At 44.6% G+C, this 21225-nt stretch overlaps 1 protein-coding gene across 4 annotated transcripts in view; it reads left to right on the forward strand.

The window, feature by feature from the left end:
• The window catches only part of BAZ2A (bromodomain adjacent to zinc finger domain 2A), a 36550-nt gene that overhangs the window by 7470 nt on the left and 7855 nt on the right, over positions 1 to 21225 (forward strand). For all 4 annotated transcript variants that reach the window (XM_080662659.1, XM_080662657.1, XM_080662660.1 and 1 more), the window contains 13 exons: positions 9948 to 10085; positions 11642 to 12235; positions 13088 to 13273; positions 13887 to 14105; positions 14582 to 15058; positions 15201 to 15261; positions 16332 to 16440; positions 16860 to 16961; positions 17130 to 17340; positions 19630 to 19730; positions 20033 to 20098; positions 20281 to 20508; positions 20639 to 20893. In XM_080662659.1, the coding sequence (XP_080518785.1) occupies positions 9950 to 10085; positions 11642 to 12235; positions 13088 to 13273; positions 13887 to 14105; positions 14582 to 15058; positions 15201 to 15261; positions 16332 to 16440; positions 16860 to 16961; positions 17130 to 17340; positions 19630 to 19730; positions 20033 to 20098; positions 20281 to 20508; positions 20639 to 20893 (2745 nt within the window). In that variant the 5' untranslated portion in view covers positions 9948 to 9949. The remainder of the gene's footprint in view (positions 1 to 9947; positions 10086 to 11641; positions 12236 to 13087; positions 13274 to 13886; positions 14106 to 14581; positions 15059 to 15200; positions 15262 to 16331; positions 16441 to 16859; positions 16962 to 17129; positions 17341 to 19629; positions 19731 to 20032; positions 20099 to 20280; positions 20509 to 20638; positions 20894 to 21225) is intronic.

The raw sequence follows: 21225 nt of genomic DNA on the forward strand, positions 1-21225 counted from the left end.
TTTACCTTTTCCAGAATCAACTAATTAGGGGAGTTAGCTGTCATATGACTTAGTCTTCAGTTCATAAAAGACATCTTCCCTTTATTAACCCTTGGAGAGTGGTAAACTTTTCCTCTGTTTTTGTGCGAAGTCATGTGTCCAGATTTTTTCTTGCTCCCACTTGATAACTCCAGGAGATTTCTATTATATAGCATATACTGATGGACTGTGTGTACTATCTCCACAGGCACTTTATTAGACACTGGGTTTGATTAGAGATGAGTAGGCCACAGGATTTTATATTTTGAGAGATGAGGTGTTGATTGGGATCATTTGGACTATACTGAAAACTGCTTAAGCTTGGCATTTAATAAACTTTTAATTATTTTCAGTCACAAACTTCTCACCTGAATTGTAGATTCCTAGAATAAAGGTCCAGGATATGAACAGATAGGCATATGATTATGTGATAGCAGCAGCATCACTTTTAAGATAGCATCATGCTTTTTCCACTGGGGCTGTTGGGGTTGAAACAATAAAACAAGTCCCATGTCATTGTCCTTTTTCTTGCCTCTCTGCTTACTGGTTGGTTTGAGTTGCTTTCTGATAGGGTTGATTTGACACTGACTTTAAGTTCCCCTTTCTTCAACCTTTGTTTATTTAAATTGGGACCTGACAGAATAGTACATTGATTTTCCCTGTTGGGGGGTTAAAAGAGTGAGGGAGAGAGATCACTTCTTTCTTTGGACTCTAAAAGAAATAGAAGTTGATTTTGAGAAAGTAGATACTGAGTTCATTTGATACGTGATTGATCAGAAAGCTGAATGAAACAAACCTTTCATGACCCTCTTGTAAAATGGATGCATTTTTCTATCAGAAATATATTTCTTAATATTGACATTCTCTCCCCCCTCCACCCTTTTCTCTCTCTAAAGGAAAAAATTGAGGTATAGATAGAACTAAGTGGGCTGACCTCAGAGCCAGTCAGAAATCTAGAATGCCCTGCGAGGTTCATCTTGCAGTCGTGTGGTTCTGGAATCAGGTGTTGCCAAGAGAGAAGAAAAGCTTGTTAGGATTACTCTGTCTTGCTGCTGTTGACCTTTTCATCACTTCACCTCTGAAGCGGTCTGCTATATTCTTTTACTGTTAAAATAGTGTGGAAGTTAGTCCAATAACTGATGTGATGTTTGACCTTGTGTGAGATGTGTTCAGTATTCAAAGTTTTTATGTCCTAGGACAGTGGTTGGCACACTGCCACTTGCGAGCCACATGTGGCTCACGAGCCGCGGTTTGCCGCTCTGTTGACTAATGAGTTTGCCGACCACTGTCCTAGGACATAGAGTGAAGTATAAAACTCTTGAGGTATTTCCTGGGGTAAATAATGTTCCTGATTTGTTTCTTGGGAGTTGGATGTCCTCATATACCTCATAGCTCAAGAGTAATACTTTATCCACATTGTTACACATGGGTCAGGAGGACCATTTTTCACCAGCTTGTTAGTCTGCATAATTTTGAAATTTATAAAATTCTGCAAAACAAAAAGCTTTAAAGAGCTTTGGAGTTTGTCTTTGGATTGAGCCACTGGCAATAAAAGTAGAATTGTGTTATTGTGTTACTGAGTCTTTTGTTTTTCTAGTGATAAAAAATAATTAAGAGGGTATTTTACAGACTAAAAGGATAATAAAACCTTAGCAAAAACGGAGGGTTTTTAAGATTGGATTGGGCTCTTCCAAATGGACTCTTTAACCTGCATGCTCAGCTCAGGTTTTGGAGGGGGGGTAGGAGGGGGGAAGATTGTCTTGTAGGAAAGGTGGAGTTCTTCACTGTTTGAGCTGAATTTCCTAAAATCAATCAGCTGAAATAGAGAAATAACCTTGTTACAACCTGTGGAGTGTGATATTTAGTGTCCTGCAATTCCCAGGCATTTCTAGTCCTTTGACAGTGACAGAGCTGTGACAGGACACCTAGCCTAGATTGTTAAATGGTTCCTTTATCTAGTCAACAAATATTTAAAAACTTATCTGTGCCTTGAGTATTAAGTTAAATCAAGTAGAACATTTTACTAATTTAGAGCTTAAATTTATTGCCTTTCACACACTCAATATTTCTGTTTTCTTGCCTTATTTTCTACAGGGGACAGCTGTCTAAAATGTCAGGATTTGGGGCCTTTCTTCCTCTAGAAATTATTATCTTTATGAAGAATGAAGCTGAATTTATTGGTTCTATGAGAATAGTAGGAGCAAAAATCACAACCTTAATTGGATGAGTAAGCTGGCAGAAAAGATCTTTTTATTTGTTCAATCTGTGGGTTCGACAGATATGTATTTCCTTTAGTTCTTTTATGTACTTAGCACTAAATTAGGTGCTGGAGACACAATGGTAGGATTTAGTATCTGACGGGTGTTGTAGAAACTGCATCGTTTAGAAGAAATCAGGATAGAAAACAGTCATCTTTGTGTTCTCCTGAGCAGCCTGGACATGGCAGTTGTCTTGGAGTAGCCCGCCTTGGTAAAATCCTCTTTCATCATCTTCCTCCTGCCTTGCTAGCCTGAATTGAAAAGGGGGTTAAGGAAAGGACATTTTTTGAGGGAATGAGCCTCATACAGTACATGCTATAGTCTGAGTCAGAGTTTGAAGGGACTATTTTTAAAAATATATATTTTTTATTGATTTTTTACAGAGAGGAAGGAAGAGGGATAGAGAGTTAGAAACATCGATGAGAGAGAAACATTGATCAGCTGCCTCCTGCACACCTCCTATTGGGGATGTGCCCGCAACCAAGGTACATGTCCTTGACAGGAATCAAACCTGGGACCCTGGAGTCCGCAGGCCGACGCCCTATCCACTGAGCCAAACTGGTTAGGGCAGTGGTCAGCAAACTGCGGTTTGTCGCTCTGACTAATGAGTTTGCCGACCACTGGGATAGGGGCTTAATCACAAGGAACAACAACAGCCTGTAATTATTGGAATCGAGAGTCTAGGTCAGTGGTCGGCAAACTCAGTCAACAGAGCGGCAAAGCCACATGTGGCTTGCGAGCCGCAGTTTGCTGACCACTGGGTTAGGGCAAAGGGACTATTTTTTACCTGAGCTGTCAGAATGGGCTTTACCTGAGCTGTTTGAATGGGGAAGAAGGCTTGTCAGTTTTGTGGCTTGGCACTTCGAACTCAGTTAACTTGGTATTAACTCAGCTTAGCTAGGGATGAGTTTTATTTTTAAATGTATCTATATTATTGATATTCAGAGAGAGGAAGGGAAAGGGAGAGAGATAGAAACATCAATGATGAGAGAGAATCATTGATTGGCTGCCTCCTGCACGCCCCCTACTGGGGATCAAGACTGCAACCAGGCAGGTGCCCTTGACCAGAATTGAACCTGGGGCCATTCAGTCTGCAGGCCTCTATTATCCACTGAGCAAAACCGGCTAGGGTTAGGGAAGGGTTTTTAGATATAAAAGTAAAACCATCCTTATTTGCAGCATCAGGAACTGAGAATAGTGAAAACTTTTGAAACTTCCCCAGGAGTGGGGAATAGGACAGCTTTTATATTAGAGCAGGATTTTTCAGCATTGGCTCTATTGGTATCTTGGGCCAGATGATTCTTTGTTGTGGGCTGTCTTGTGTATTGGCAGGGTCATTAGAAGCACCCCTCGTTTCTACTTACTAGATGCCAGTAACATATACCTTTTGTCATTACTGAATGTCCCCTCGGGGCAAAGTCATCCCTGGTTGGAAACTGCTGTATCAGAGTATGGTGGATGAATCCAGAGAAGTGTAGAATCTTCCTCCTATATAATAAAAGGCTAATATGTAAATCAACTGAATGGTGGAACAATTGGTCGCTATGGTGTGCACTGACCACCAGGGGGCAGACACGCAATGCAGGAGCTGAGGGAGTGCTGCTCAGCCAGAAGCCAGGCTCACGGCTGGTGAGCACAGTGGTGGTGGCGGGAGCCTCTCCCATCTCCGCAGCAGCGCTAAGGACCCCTTGGGGGGTGTCTGCCTGCCGGCTTAGGCCCGCTCCACAGCAGGCAGACACCCCTCAAGGGGTCCCAGGCAGTGAGAGGGCACAGGACGAGCTGAGGGATCCCCCCTTCCAGTCCTCAAATGTCGTGCACCAGGCCTCTAGTTGAGAAATAATCTTCATAACATTCACAGTTACAAAGCTAAAACATACTGGTGTGAGTTACATACTTACTAAACAGCAAAATTTGCTTTTGCTGTTTAATGATAAACATTTGAAATCTCCACCCCTTAAAAAAAAAGAATTAGAAACCTATGTGTGAAATTTTGGTATACTATATGGGAAGAACAAACCAAAGAGCTTTAGGGATTGCCAAAGTGTCTAGCTGGGTGGTGGTAATGTGTCTTGCCTATCTGTGGGTAGCCTCAGAGGTCTGAGTGTTAGGATTGGTCAGGGCACCTGCAACAGTGTTGAAATCTGTAATATTTATTTCAACACTTTGTGCATTGTCAGCTTTTTTTTGTTTAAACCATGTCACAGGTCCACAGAGTAGTAATTTGTCAGTTGCAACTGAGAGAAAAGCAGCCTATTTGGCCTTGTGTCAAGGACTTGACTACCTCAAGCTTAAGGGGTACCATCCCTTAACTCATATAAATGAAGTCTAGAGGTTCTTAAGAGATCCATTTACATACTACTGGGACTGGGCTGGATACTGGCCTGATTGTACTTCCTGGTCATGAGAGCTGTCTGCTATTCTGGGGATTGGGCACTAATTTCTTTTTTCATTTGGCTAAAATCCTATTAGTTCAAAGGGAGACGTTCTCCTTTGCTTTACTGATGATGCCCTTACTAGTTCTAGATAGGAAGGCATAATTTATTTTCAGGTTTTATTGGAACAATCATCTTGGGTAGGAAGGTTAAAATGAAATAACCCAGAGTTGATTGCTGAAAGGAGCTGTCCACATTTTCTTTGCATTCCCATACTGTGATCCCATATTTAAGTGACATCTGAAATCAAGTGTCAAGATGCCTATAGGGAAGTCTGGCTGGGTAACGGTTTAAATTATATTTATACTAGAGGCCCAGTGCATGAATTCGTGCACGGGTGGGGTCTAGCTGGCCTGGCCCCAATTGGGGCGGATCTGGGCCAGGCCTGTCTGGAGGAGGAGATGGCGGGAGGTTGGCCCTGCCCCTGATCCCTCTGATCGGAGTGTGGGGGCCTATCGGGGGGCAGAGCTTGCTGGGGGGAGGGGCCACAGGCAGTTGGTCAGTCGGCCCTGCCCCTGATCGGGGTAGGGGGCCAATCTGGGGTGGGGTCAGGCAGGTGGTGGGGCTGCAGGAGGTTGGCCGGCTGCCCCCCCCCCCCCCCCCAGATTGGGCCGGTTCTCTGGCCGCAATGGGCGTCATAGTGATTGGTTGTTCTGGTTGTTACAGCGTTCCGGTTGCTGGCTTTTTACATATATAAGTTATATTTTGACCTTTTGGCCATGATTATATATATTTTTTATATTTTTTTTATTGATATCAGAGAGGAAGTGAGAGGGAGAGAGATATAGAAACACCAATGATGAGAGGGAATAATCGATCAGCTGCCTTCTGCACGCACCCCACTAGGGATGGAGCCCACAACTCAGGCATGTGCCTTTGACTGGAATTGAACCTGGGACCCTTCAGTCTGTAGGCCACTGCTCTGTCCACTGAGCCAAGCCAACTAGGGCCATGATTATTTTTTACTCTTTTTGTCTAATAATAACAGCTAATATTTATTGAGTACTTCCTGGGTGACAGTGTGCTAGGTCCTTTATATAGATTTTCTCAGTCTTTACAAGCTCTGGAGATGAGTACTAAAGTTCTTACTTATGATGAAATTGATGCTTAGTAACGTTAAGTGATTTGTCCAAGGCCACATAGTTAGTAGTAGTAGAGCTGGGATTTGAACCTAGAGCCCACTGTGTTGTGCAGATCTCACTGCACAGCACAACGATATTTTGTTTCTAGGAGGCCTCTTGTAAATGAAGTGAATGTGGTCCTGATGACCCTTCAGTAGAGGCTAGTGGGGAAACAGACCTCAGACACTAGATAACTTCCCATTTCATTTACTTACCTGATCTGTGAGCCATCCATGTATTCTTATTAGTATGTAATTTATGAGACAGGAAATGCTGTGCTTTCCCAGAGTAGCAGAGAGGAGAAGGTCACTCACCAGTTTCTTCATGGATTCAAAAAGAAAATGGAAAAATGAAATGTGGCCCATCATTGAGTGGGAGGATATAGTCCAGTGCACATAGGAAAGAAGGTGTGTGTGTCACAGAAACACACCAGGGGTTGTGTGGCTGTGCATAAAACTGGGGGAGGGGAATGGTGGGGGTCAGATGAGATTGGCTCTCCACACATAGCATTTCTAGGACTTCTGAAATGAATGTCCTCTTTGGTCTGTGATGTAAGCTTTGTGACCTAGAGAATTAGGGAGTGAACTTTCCTTCTTGCTGTCTTTCATTTCAAAGGGATCATTAATCTCATGATGTTTCTTTTTCAGATCCCTTACTACTGAGGAGTGGCCTTTAACTATAGGGAAACCCTGGGGTATCCTAAGGCCTTTCCCTATAGAGACCCAGTTCCTTTTTTCCTTTCCTTTTCCTTTCTTTTTCCTTTTCCCTTTCCTTTCCTTTTCCCCTCTCCTCTCCTCTCCTCTCCTCTCCTCTCCTCTCCTCTCCTCTCCTCTCCTCTCCTCTCCTCTCCTCTCCTCTCCTCTCCTCCCCTCCCCTCCCCTCCCCTCCCCTCCCCTCCCCTCCCCTCCCCTCCCCTCCCCTCCCCTCCCCTCCTTTTCTTTTCTTTTCTTTTAATATATTTATATTGATTTCAGTGAGGAAGGGAGAGGGAGAGAGAGAGAAAAAAAAACATCAATGATGAGAGAATCATTGATTGGCCACCTCCTGCACATTCCCTACCAGGGATCAAGCCAGCAACCTGGACATGTGCCCTTGACTGGAAATGAACCTGAGACCCTACAGTTTGCAGTCCCATGCTCTATCCACTAAGCCAAACCAGCTAAGGCTCTTTCTTTTTTTAATATATTTTTATTGATTTCAGAGAGAGGAAGGGAGAGGTAAACATCAATGATGAGATAGAATCAATGATCATCTGCCTCCTGCACACCCCCTACTGGGGATTGAGCCTGCAACCTGGGCCTGTGCCCTGGCCAGTAATTGAACCAGGGACCCCTCAGTCTGCAGGCGGACTCTATCCACTGAGTCAAACCAGCTAGGGCTTTGCTGCTGCTTATTTTAGAGTGAAGATGGGGAAATAAGTCAATCCTAAAAACTTTTCCCCCTTAAATCAACAAAATACAAATCGCTTTTATTTTTTGAAATTTCAGTTAAGCCCAGCCAGTGTGGCTCAGTGGTTGAGTGTCGATCCATGAACTAGGACAGTGGTCGGCAAACTCATTAGTCAACAGAGCCAAATATCAACAGTGCAACGATTGAAATTTCTTTTGAGAGCCAAATTTTTTAAACTTAAACTTCTTCTAATGCCACTTCTTCAAAATAGACTTGCCCAGGCCGTGGTATTTTGTGGAAGAGCCACACTCAAGGGGCCAAAGAGCCGCATGTGGCTCGCGAGCCTCAGTTTGCCGACTACGGAACTAGGAGATCAGGGTTTGATCCCCAGTATCCAGGTTTCAGGCTTGATCCCTAGTAGGGGCATGCAGGAGGCAGCTGATTGATGTTTCTCCTCAATGTTTCCTTTCTCCTCCATTCTTCTCTCTCTAAAATCAGTATTTTTAAAAATTGTAGTTAAAATTGATGAAAGTAGAGCTAATTATGGTATTTAGCCTGGAAAACCTTATAGCTATCATGCCGTATTCTATACAGGGTTAATATTTCATGCTCAGAATTATATTAAATTCACATATTACCTAATGGTGTCTAATTTGCATCATCTAGCATATTCAGGAACATAACTCTTGCAAACCTTGGGCAGTAGTCATATATACTCTTAGCCAATTTCTTCTTTTTTTTTTTAAGTTTTGCTTCTGTGTTTTTCCTTTTTATTTGTCTTTATTGTTGAAAGTATTGCAGATGCCTCCTTTCCCCCATTAATCCGCTCCTTTCAGCCCCCTCCCACTTCTGGTTCGTTATAAAGAGGTTATTTAAAACATCACCTAGATCATCTTATTGCCTCATCTTAGGAGTTTGATAAATTTTTCTACCTGAATTCTCCTGCCCTTTAAAAAAAAACACCATAGTAACCCAAGGAACTACTTTTTCAGTATCAAGACAGATCATATCTCACATATCGAATTAGAATGCACTACCAGTACATCATAAGTATCTGATTGTCTTGTCAGACTACCAATAATTCTGGCTTCTGCTTCCTATCTTTCTCTTCTCTTTGCTCTATCAAAGAAAGATTTATTCTGATCAAGGGCTTCACTAGTAGCATATCTCATATTCAGGAGAGAATGAAAAGCTTTTTTAACTACTGCCTCCCAATGCGCCACTGTACTTTACAAATATAAATATCTAGCTGTATCCTTTTACATGTAAGCCACAAAACCGGAAGGTTATGAACCATAGTAGATATAACAGTAATATTCCTTGAGGCACCCTCTTATTTAACCTCTGACACTTTTCTGAGCTGAATTCTTGGAGAGCATGGTATTTCCCATGGAAAAAAAGAAGTGTTGCTGGATGATTTGAATTTTGTCATTATGATCACCTTTCCAGAAATGTATTCTCCTTTTCAAATCCCTTTACTAAGGTAACAATATTATCTTCTTCAGATATCTAGGACTCTGGATAGGATAACGTGGAAATTGTTTAACTTGAGCCCAACTGGTGTGGCTCAGTGGTTGAGTGTTGACCTATGAACTGGGAGGTCATGGTTTGATTCCCCTTCAGGGCACATGCCTGGGTTTCAGGCTAGATCCCTTGTAGGGGGTGTGCAGGAGGCAGCCAGGCAGTCAATGATTCTCTCTCATCGTTGATGTTTCTATCTCCCCATCTCTGTTCCTCTCTGAAATCAAGAAAAAAAATATTGAAAAACTGCTTAGAGTAAAGACTATAATTATAACAACACAAAGGATATATATCAAATATACCTTTCAGCCAATACCCCCATTTCTGTGGCTTCCTATAAAAAAGGTAGGTGGCTTTGAGCATCAACCCATGAACCAGGAGGTCAGGGGGTTCGATTTCTAGTCAGGGAATGCCCAGGTTGCAGACTCAATCCCCAGTATGGGGTGTGCAGGAGGCAGCAGATCAATGATTCTCTCTCATCATTAATGTTTCTATCTCTCCCTCTCCTTTTCTCTCTCTGAAATCAATTTAAAAAATCAATTAAAATATACTATAAAAAAAAATGATGGCTTTGAGAACCTGTGGGACTCTGGCCTTGCTTTGAAGGGAAAAAACCCAAAAGGATGGAGAAAGTTAAATGTTATAATAGGGGGCTAATATCTAACATAGAAGGGTAACTTGGACTGGGACTGAAGAGGGTAGGCCTAGACTGGCCAGTGTGGCTCAGTGCTTGAGCATTGACCTATGAACTGGAGGTCATTCAGTTCCCAGTCAGGGCACATGCTGGGTTTGTGGGCTCCATCCCCAGTGGGGGACATGCGGGAGGCAGCTGATTGGTGATTCTCTGATCATTGATGTTTCTTTCTCTCCTCCTTCCTTCCTCTCTGAAATCAATAAAAAATGTATATATTTTTAAAAGGGTAGGGCTAACACAGGGGGAAGACTCCTGCAGACTTGTGTCTTTGTTTTCCTCAGTAACTTTTTATCTCTACAGGGCCGACTTAAAAAGACTATTTCTGCATGGTCAATGTCCAGGTTAGGAGTATGTTTCTTCCTCTTTTATCTTCAGTCTCTACCTTCCCACTAGTACTTAGGTAGGAGAAGGGTAAGTAGGTAGAAGTAAGGATGGCAGTCCCTTTAGAGGATTCCAAGTGACATAACTTTGTTTAACCACCAATATTTTTCCCCCTCTCTCTCTCCTCCTACAGAAATGGAGGCCAACGACCATTTTAACTTTACTGGCCTTCCCCCTGCACCTGCTGCCTCAGGACTGAAACCCTCCCCCTCCTCGGGGGAGGGCCTCTACACTAACGGGTCTCCCATGAACTTCCCCCAGCAAGGGAAAAGTGAGTGTGAGGGCCACATGGCCTGGAATGGGAATGGGCATCTTTCCTTTAGAGCAGGTTAATAGGACAAGATTTGGATCCCCTCTGGGCTGGCTACCTCAGCTCTGTGCCAGGGGGAGAGGGAGGGAGGGAGGGAGGGAATCCTCAGAACTCTAGCTGCTGGAAGGAAATCAAGCTTCTAAGGACAAGTTCTAGGGGGTAATGGAAGCAATATTTTTAGTCTTGACTAAAGGTTGGAAGGGATTGAAAAAGATACTGACTTTTTCATCTTAGCCTGCTCTTCCTTGTTCCCTGGCTATGCCAGAGATTGGTGAGGTGGCTAAGGCTTCTGATAATCAGGTGGGACCCATGAGAGAGGTAAGGGGCCCGCTTTCTGAGAAGCTCTATTTAGAGGTTGGAGAAGCCACCCTGAGGATTGGGTGGGGGGTAAGGGTGGGGTTGAAGGTTGGTATGTGTTTCCCTATTAATTTGTGCAACAGAAAAGAGGGCAGAATGCTTGTGCCACCTCCTGTCCTTGAGGATGGAAGATAGGGACAGGGAGAGTTTTAATGCTTACTTACCTAGTTCCCCAGAGAGAAACATCTAATTCCAGCTGGACTTGTTATAGCTAGGATCAGGCCTTTTCCTGGATTTGGCTTATCATTTGCTCTGAACCATGGCTCTGCCAAGTACCTCTCTATAATCTTGCCTGGGTTTCAGGTACTTTATGCTTGGAAGCAGAGAGAAGCCCAATGCTTCACTTCTTCCTTACAGCAAAAAAATACTACCATAGGCGTATACTTCCCACCCGTCCCTCCTACCCTTCCTAAGGTTGCAGGTAGATATAAGTTCCTTTATTTTACTTGGAGGACCCCCTTTGCTCCAGCTTCCTTACATCTTGGTTCCTTTTTATTTGATTGAGTGTAGAGGTTGCCATTAGTGTTGAGAATTGAAATCTGCAGTACTGGTCATGCAGAGATCCCCCTCCATTCCACCCCAGTACCTATGGGGAGGGGCCAATCCAAGTCTTCTGAGCTGGGATCTTGCTGCTGTGGTGACTGCAAATTCTATTCTTAGCCCAGCACAAAGTGCTGGATCTGCATGTGCCAGTGAGGTGAAGGCTGTCCCTTCTGGTCCCTCTGTGGGGCCAAATAGGCACTGGGGAAAAGAGGGGCCAGGAGAATTCAGTCATGCCACTCCAGGGGAAAATTCCTCTAGGGAGTGAGGATGGGAAAGAATGCAAGTCACTGTAGGGAATCTGCAAATAGCTTCATTTAAACAAAATAAAAAGCCCTGAGCGTCAGTAGCAGCCAGCTCTCTGCTGTTCACTCCTGTGGTAGACCAGGAGAGCTCCCCAGGCCCCTACTCAGTAGCCTCAGCAGCAGTTGCTAAGCTTATATACAGGAGCATCTGTGTTGGGTGTTCCCTGGAGACCAAAAAGATATAAATATAGCAGAGGGGGAATCCCCTCCCCTTCACCTTCCCTTTTTCTAGTCAGTGTTATTCTTTTGCTTAGAATTGGTAGAGTTACTTGCACACGTATCTGTAACTGACCCTTTTCCCCCCTTTTCTGCCAGGTTTGAATGGGGATGTGAATGTTAATGGCTTATCTACTGTATCTCACACTACTACTTCAGGGATTTTGAACTCTGCTCCCCACTCCTCCAGCACCTCACACCTCCATCACCCCAACGTGGCCTACGACTGTCTCTGGAACTACTCACAGTACCAACCCTCCAATCCTGGCAGCAACCTCAAGGACCCACCCCTTCTCTCCCAGTTCTCGGGGGGACAATACCCACTCAATGGTATCCTTGGAGGCAGCCGACAACCTTCATCCCCAAGTCACAACACTAACCTTCGGGCTGGGAGCCAAGAGTTCTGGGCCAACGGTACCCAGAGTCCCATGGGGCTTAACTTCGACTCACAGGAACTGTATGATTCCTTTCCTGACCAGAATTTTGAGGTGATGCCCAATGGACCCCCTAGTTTTTTCACCTCCCCACAGACTTCTCCCATGTTGGGCTCCAGCATCCAGACTTTTGCGCCCTCCCAGGAGGTAGGCAGTGGTATTCATCCTGATGAGGAGGCAGAAAAGGAGCTGACTTCAGTTGTGGCAGAGAATGGCACTGGCTTGGTAGGCAGCCTGGAGCTGGAAGAAGAGCAGCCAGGTATAACTATGGGCCTGGGAGCTTGGTTGGGAATAGGAAAATGGGGCTATGGCGGGGGGGGGGGGGCAGTGGCTTTTTGAGGTGAGGAAAACTTGTCTTTCCAGCTCTCTGCACTGGAGGCTGATTTGCATGTTGGTGGTTAGCAGAGCCAAGTGGCTGGTGTTTTTGTGGCAGCAGCACCAGCTCGTGAGTGGGAGTGCAAATTATTTCAAGCTCATGCAGAGCTGCTGGCCTGAAGAGGGCAGGTGGGCGAGCCTGAAACAGCCCCAACAGACTGTATCAGAGCTTCTTCCAAAATATAGGAAGGGGTTGGGGCATTAGCAGGGAGCATTGAGGTCAATTTGACTTGACTATGGTCGGGCTAGACTGGCTGCTAAAGTGGCCTGAGCCCTAGTAGTGATTGGTACTTGAAAGGAGGGAAGGAAGCAGGTAGAGCATACCATTGCTTGTCTGCTCACAGTTTCCTTCTTTTTTTGTTGTTGGCATTGATACATGTGATCTTCCCTCTCAACTTTGCCCTCTAAATAGGTAAATGCTTAGTTTGCTATTGATTCCAAGAATAAGGGTGAGCACCCTATGAAATCACCTGTTTCCACTGAATGGGGGAAATAGCTGCCAACATGATGGGAGTTTTGTCTCATACCCCATTCCTGCTATAGGATTTTAATAGTACTCAGTAAATATTCTGCTTACTGAGAATATCTTGATATGAAAGGTATCTGACATAGAACTCGCACCTATAAATGTTGAAAGAATGAATATCCCTCTAGTGAAGATTGACTGCTTGATATGGCTAAAGGAACCAGATGAAAGCACTATTTTTCCCTTTTGCTCTTTCCTGGTATTTCCTAGAATTGAAGATGTGTGGCTACAATGGCTCCATCCCTTCTGTGGAATCATTACACCAAGAAGTCTCAGTCTTGGTCCCTGACCCCACAGTGAGCTGCTTAGATGATCCTTCACATCTTCCTGATCAACTGGAAGACACTCCAATCCTCAGTGAAGTCTCTCTGGAGCCCTTTAACACCCTGGCACCAGGTACGCTTGGAGGCTGGCTCCCTTCAACTTAACCATGCAGAAGGTTAGCCAGCTTCTGTCACCTGGGATAGATAGTAAACCAGGGAAAGGATTTGGGAATCTGGGGCATTGAGACCTCCAGATACTCCTGTGGCAGACTACAGTCTCATGCCACTAGCCTGACAGGGCCAACTGCACTCTGAGCTGAATTGGTTCATTTCCCAGGTTCTCTCCCAATGTTCCTTTTGGCCATGAGCCCTGGGCTTTAATAATTCACTGGATAGAGACTTATTACCACACAGTTGGGCTGTTTGGGTTCCTACTAAGTAGACATTTTCCAGTGAACAATTACCTTTTGCCCCACTGAAATATAAGAAAGGCCTATTTTGTGATAGATGCTAGAATTTTTTGCATTGGTCTGTGGGTTGTTAGAGGGCCTGTGCTTTTCCCTTCATTTCCACTTCAAGCTTTTATGATCCCTATAGCCTGGTGACTTTACTCTTTCATAAAAGAGGGCTATAACATTTCCCTAATTTATTATTAGAAAGAACCTTTACACTGTGGGGACTAGAATTAGATATATTTAGACAAGTATTTCTTAAATCTTGCTTTCTGATTTTTTCGCCCACTGAAGAGCCAGTAAGTGGAGGACTCTATGGTATAGACGATACGGAGCTGATGGATGCAGAGGACAAGCTGCCTCTTGAGGACAGCCCTGTGATCTCTGCCCTTGATTGTCCTTCCCTCAATAATGCCACTGCCTTCAGTCTCCTGGCAGATGACAGTCAAACTTCAGCCTCTATTTTTGACAGCCCCACCTCTCCACCCGTCCTTGGGGAGTCTGTCCTACAAGGTAAGTAAGGAGAGGTAGGACAAAGAAAGTCCTTGACCTGGGAAAAAGTGAGAGAACACTGTTGTTCCATAGTTAGGACCTTAGAAGTGGGATATCTGTCAAAGCATCTTGCTGGGATCTGAGGGGGCTATGGGATAGTGTGTGGTGGGAATTAAAAAGGCACAGGCTGCTCCACTCTCACTTCTGTCCTGTGCCCAAAAGGACGTGTGAGGTTTGGAGTTTGCAGGAAAAAGGAGGCCAGAGGCTTTACTGGCTCCAGGTAAAAGGTAATTCTTCACACAGTGACAGCAGCGGCAGCTTTGCCTTTTAACCTTCATGAATGGGGAGGACAGCCAGAGGCTAATCCTCTTTTACCAACTCTCAGGACAAGCCCTTGAAGTATCCCTGTTTATCTTAGTCCAGGTTTGACTGAGTAGATTTTCTTGTTTTATATGACACCATTTTTCCTTTACCCATCCTTTCCCTTTGGATTCTAGATAATGGCTTTGACCTGAATAATGGTAGTGATGCAGAACAAGAAATGGAGACTCAGGCGGCTTCAGACTTCCCACCACCTCTGACCCAGCCAGCCTCTGACCATTCATCCACTATTCAGCTACATCCAACAACCTCACCAGCAGTCTCACCAACAGCCTCCCCAGCAATCTCCCTGGCAGTTTGTCCAACAGCCTCCCCAGATATTTCTCCAGAAGTCTCCCCAGCAGCCTCCCCGGAAATCTCCCCAGCAGCCTTCCCAACAGTCTCTCCAGCTTCCTCACCAGCCTTCCCACCAATCTCCTCAGAAGTTTCCTTGCCTGCCTCACCAGTGACCTCCCCGAAAGCATCCACCGAAGCTTCCCCTGCAGCTGTCTTCCCAACAGCCTCCCCAGCAAATAAGGATGTGAGCAGCTTCCCTGAAACCACTGCTGACTTGGAAGAGGTCCCTGGAGAAGGAGTCACTACTTCTGCTGGTGGTGAGTGTCCAGATTCTGTTCGATCCCTAGCTGGTTCCAGGAAAAGTTCCTGTTCATGGGGTATTTATATAGCCCTTCCCTGCTGTCCTGTTTCATTATTTTGCTGAATTCTTATTTCAGTATCCGCTATTTTTCTCCCAAGGTGATGTTCTAAGGAGACGAATTGCTACCCCAGAAGAAGTTCGTCTTCCCCTCCAACATGGGTAAATGCTCTAGTTTGCTGCATGTGTTGACTTTGACAAATTTAATGAATGATTCTAGGAAGAAGGGAAGGGAGCTCCTCATCTGAGATGGGGAGGAATGGGCTAGACAAGAGTGGATTAAAGTACAGTTATCTACAATGATAATGTTTCTCATGAGGTTCCTAGGCTTTCCTTTCTCCCTCAGGGTCTGCCTCCCCTCACTTATTCTTTCCTCATCTTATGGCCACTCAGTTTTTTATTCAGAGGGCTACAGTTACTATCATTTCCAAACCCAGGTGGTGACCCTAGGGCTCAGATATTCAAATTAACTGACTTGTCCTATATGCTTAGAGAATGGCTAGCAGTGAATGGTGTGTGGCTTAGTCCCAATGAATTGGCTTCTTTTTTAAATGTTCTTCAGAGAGGTAAGGGCAAGAACAGTACGTGACCAAAATGAATAAGTCATTTGACACCAAGGGCCTTGTAAGAATCAGTGCCTTCCTGATCTTCCCCACCCCTGCCCCTCTAGGCTACTCGTCACCAAGTCTTGAGTTCTGCTTAAAGTTTTGAGAGAAAGATAAGGCTTAGGCTTAGAATAATCTGTTGCTCAGAACACAGGGTTCTTTACTAAACCATAGCCTTCGGAGTCATTTCATGGAGTCAGCAGTGAGTTTACTCTTCCTCTTCCCGCCCCCCCCCCCCCCCCCCCACACACACACACATCCTCTGTCGTTTCTGCCTTTATTCCCTTAGGTCTTTATCCTCTTTATTGGAAACCCGGTAATTTCTCTGAATGGCATCAGTGATGGGGGGGTTTCTGGCTGCTCGTATCACTGGCTTTGTAAAAGGAGGAGTGGAGGCCTTTCTGGGCTTGTGCAGTTTGGCCTGTTACTTTCCCCTGAGGCCCTGAGGGGTTTGTAGCACTCAGGCCTGCCATCTAGCCAAACTTGTATCTCAGGCTGCATTTGCATCTACATGCAGTTCTAGTGAGAGAAGTGGGAGGATCATTGCTCAGTGGGCTTGACTCCTGGGTGGCTTGAGAGTGGATAGGGGTGTGACCTGGCGGCAGGGCCCGTGTGCTTCTCTGGCAGGTGGCGGAGAGAGGTGCGAATCAAGAAGGGCAGCCACAGATGGCAGGGGGAGACCTGGTATTATGGTCCCTGTGGGAAGAGGATGAAACAGTTCCCAGAAGTGATCAAGGTAATGTAGCTTTCATGGGCTTTTAAGGGAAGTACAGATTCCTTTCTTGGGTCCAGTGGCAACAGGCTGCCATTGTCTGCTTTGGGGACTATTCTTGTGCTATTGCTGGCCAAAATTTTGGTAGGGTATGACTTCATTAATGCCATTTTTGTTTGTTGTTTGTTTGTTTGTCTCATTACTTGTTTTCTTAGCTATATTTTTATTGCTTTCAGAGAGGGATAGAGAGAGATAGAAACATCAGTGATGAGAGAGAATCATTGATCGGCTGCCTCCTGCATTCCCCACACTGGGGATCAAGGCTGCAACCCGGCATGTGCCCTGACCGGGAATCGAATCGTGACCTCCTGTTTCATAGGTTGACGCTCAACCACAGAGCCACACTGGCCGGGCATTAATGCCACTTTATCTCTTCCTTCTAGTACCTGAACCGCAACGTGGTACACAGTGTCCGCCGTGAGCACTTCAGCTTCAGTCCCCGTATGCCTGTTGGAGATTTCTTTGAAGAGAGAGACACACCAGAGGTACAGACCCAAGCGTTAAATATACTTTTGTCCCTGAGAAAGGGTTGGTAGATAAGCTGCAGCTTTCTTTTTGTGGGGTTTGGAGGTTCCGGGGCATTGAATGTTTCACAGCACCAGGAGGCTGGCACTGACTCCCTCCCATTGTAAAAGTGTTCCTCATTATCTTAGGGTTTGCGGTGGATACAGCTGTCAGCAGAGGAGATCCCTTCTAGGATTCAGGCAATTACTGGGAAACGGGGCCGACCTCGGAACACTGAGAATGCCAAGACCAAGGAAGTTCCCAAGGTGAAACGGGGCCGAGGTCGGCCACCCAAGGTCAAAATCACTGAGCTATTGAATAAGACAGACAACCGCCTCCTAAAGAAACTGGAGCCCCAAGGTACAGTGCTATTTCTCTTTTTTCTTTTCCAATTACGGTTAACATTCTCTCTATATATAAATATATTTTAATATATTTTTATTGATTTCAGAGAGGAAAGAAGAGGGAGAGATAGAAACATCAATGATGAGAGAGAATCATTGATCGGCTGCTTCCTGCACACCCCACATTGGGGATCAAGCCCACAATCTGGGCATTTGCCCTTGACTGGAAATCAAACCCAGGACCCTTCACTCTGCAGGCCCATGCTCTATCCACTGAGCCAAACCAGCTAGGGCTCAATATTTTTTTTGTTAAGTTTTAGGTGTCCAGCATAGTGGTTAGACAATTATATAATTTATGAAATAATTCTCCTGATAATTCTAGTACCCACCTGGCATTGTACATAGTTATTACAATATTATTGACTGTATTTCCCATGCCAGTGATTTTCAACCTTTTTTATCTCTTGGCACACATAAACTAATTACTAAAATTCTGTGGCACACCAAAAAATATATTTTTGGCTGATCTGATGAAAAAATAAGTGTAATTTTGATTCATTCACATCAGACTGCTATTGTTGTATTGGCTGTTGTCATTTTTTAATTTGACAATCTTAGGGGAAAGAGGTCAGTGCCCCTGATTAAATAGTCAGGTATTGCATGCTTTAAAAATTCTTACAGCACACCAGTTTAAAAAAGCTGCTCTTTGCTATACTTTACGTCCAAGTGAATATTTGTAACTGTTAGTGGTGTTTCTTACTTTGAGATTCTGCTTGCTCTGTGAGGTTTCTGAAATCTTGATGAATTGCTAATGGCTGAGTTTCCCAGCATGACTAACATTGTCGGACAGAATGCATCTGAATCCCCCTCCTTCTCCCTGGAAAGCAGCATCAGGGTCCCAGCTCTTTTATGGTATTTTTTTAACGGCTAGTTTCTTCTTGAGTTGCTCTTACTAGTGGAGCCTTGTGCAGTCCCCAAATGTTATGAGGGAAGAGGGCTTTCCTGTCCTTTTTACCATCTTTTCAGCTTCTTGTTTATCTTACTGGTTTGAGTTATATACTCTTACTTTACTATTGCCGCCATCACGGAGGTTCAGAATTCGTATCTGAATCCAAAAGATAATTGGTACTGTTTTAGTGGGATAGACAGGTAGAAAATGTCTAATATTTTAATAAATATAACATTTACCCTGATATAGTATGAAAAATTTGGAGACTTCTGACTCCTAACTCAAAAGTTCCAGCTCTGCCAGTTTCTGACTGTGTGACCTAGAGCCAGTCACTTATATTTTAATAGATAGAAGCCTATAGTGGTTCATCTGCAGATAGTATCTGTCCAACCTACAGGATTGTTGTACAGATGTGGTAGTGTTTCTTTGCCAGAATAGAATAGGTACTATCATATCAGAAACATCCATTCTAAAACACTCTGTTGTTTGCAGAATCACATTTAATATTCAGTTTTCCAAAGGGGAAGAAGTTCAGATCTTTCTATGGAGCAAGACATAGGAACTGAGCATAAACAACAGCTCTGTCAATATTGATCTGATTGCACTGAGATGTCCGTTACTCGGGCCCTTCTTTCTTGGTTAATCGTTACTTCCAAGTCTGGAGACCACTGTCTTTCCCTGGCAATTTGATTTTCTGTTTCCATTCTCCACTCTAAAATCATAGTCTGTGGGTTGCTGCCCTTGTCACATAGTATGGGAGAAGGTTAGGCTCTGAGGCTGCTCTGCTGTCGTGGCCTTTAGGACCCCTTCTTAAGCAATGCAGTCTGTTCCAGAGGCTGGTGCTTCTGGGCCAAAGATACCATTTGAGTTCTTTGTTCTACTCCCATAGCAGGTGCCTCTTCTACATCGGCCCCCCAATCCCAACATTTTATTTTGTATACTTAAAACAACAACAACAAAAAGCCCTTACCAGTGTGCCTCGGTTGGTTGGTGCATTGCTTCATGCACCAAAAGATTGCCTGTTCAATTCCCGCTCTGTACATGCCTGGGTTGTGGCCTCCATCCCCAGTACGGGTGTGCAGGAGGCAGCCGATCAACGTTTTGCTCTCATATCAATGTTCCCCCTCTTTTTCCCCTCTCTCCCTTCCTCTCTCCCTAAAAATAAGTTTTTAAATATCTTAAAAATAAATAAAGAAATAAAATAAAATATATCTTAAAAAAACACACACACAACACAACTTCTAGATTCTCTAGGGAGTTGCTTGGGAAGCCAGCTTTGTGATATGCATATATTGCTCTGAATGCTGGAGATTGGTTTGCCTGCTTCACTCTTTATTTTTCTGTCTGTGCTCACAGAAGCACTGAATGAGGACGATAAAGCAAAGATGAATAAAATCAAGAAGAAGATGAAGCAGAAGGTACAACGTGGAGAGTGTCAGACTACTACCCAAGGGCAGGTGAGAGACAGAGATTACACAATGGGTTAACATTTCCTGTTAACCAGTTCTTTCCTACATCTGGCAACCTCCATGTAGCAAGCACACCTTGATTACGTGGAATTTTGAGGGGGCTTGACTTAGAGAATTGGGCTTGCTCAAGATTAATGTGGGCATCTCCAGGGTGAGAGAAAGAATCCATTGCCAACCCTTTATCCCATCTCTCACCTCTCCTCCCCAGCATCCTTGTCTTTTTGGAATCCTAGCCCAAGCAGAGATGCTTTCAGAGTTTGAGGAGAAATGACTTCCCTTATGGTTTACAGGCCAGAAACAAGCGGAAACAAGAGACCAAGAGCTTAAAGCAGAAGGAAGCTAAGAAGAAATCCAAGGTAGGTGCATGTACACACAAGTATCACTTTGAAGTCACCAAACTGATTTTGCAAGACATGTATATGAGTTGGTCTTTTTTATAGTTGTTTCTGAGTTCTGGGGTGGGAGGAAGGGGAATAGGGAAGGGTGGTGACTGGAATTTTTATGGCACTGTTGATTCCTCTCTCCTTTGTGTGGATAGGCTGAGAAGGTAAAGACAAAGCAGGAAAAGCTGAAGGAAAAGGTCAAGAGGGAGAAGAAGGAGAAGGTAAAAACGAAGGAAAAGGAGGAGGTGGCCAAAGCCAAGCCAGCCTGTAAGGCAGATAAAACACAGGTCATGCAGAGGTGCTTGGAGGAGCGGCAGAGGCAGCAGATGATCTTGGAGGAGATGAAGAAGCCCACAGAGGATATGTGTCTGACTGACCACCAGGTAGTGAGGGGTCCTGGGTCCTGGAGGGGCCAGTTGTGAAGACACTTCGATTAAAGGAAGGACCTCCTGGATACCCAAAATGTTGTCTTCCAATCTTTGACAGAACCCCCTACCACTTTTATCCTTACAGCCTCTGCCTGACTTCTCACACATCCCTGGTCTGATCCTGCCTAGTGAGGCCTTCTCAGACTGCTTGACCATTGTGGAGTTCCTGCACAGCTTCGGCAAGGTGCTGGGCTTTGACCCTGTCAAAGATGTACCTAGTTTAGGGGTCCTGCAAGAGGGACTCCTGTATCAAGGCGACAGCGTGGGCGAGGTGCAAGATCTGCTGGTGCGGCTCCTGAAGGCTGCACTCTACGATCCTGGCTTGCCCTCCCACTGTCAGGTGAGGTCCTTTCCAAGGCAGCTGGGAGGGCCTGGGATCCCGTGCTCTTTCTCAGTCTTGCTTTCTCTTTGAGTTAAACATACGAAAGCCCCTCCCTAAAGTGATCAGGACAAATGAAGAGAGATATAATTTGTTTTCCTTGTATTCTTGTCTTCTGTTTCATTTTCCTTCCTGACCTCCCTCTGCTTATTTTGTTCATTTTTCTTTTACTGCTTTTCTTTTGCACCTTTCCTTTGTCCTCTCTCGTCTTGTCCTAGCAACTTTCATTCTTTCCTATCTTAACCCCAGTTCTCTCCTGTATTTTTCTCTTCCAGATTCATGCAACTTGAGTT

This window comes from Plecotus auritus, assembly GCF_963455305.1.
Source record: "Plecotus auritus genome assembly, chromosome: 3".
NCBI lineage: Eukaryota > Metazoa > Chordata > Mammalia > Chiroptera > Vespertilionidae > Plecotus > Plecotus auritus.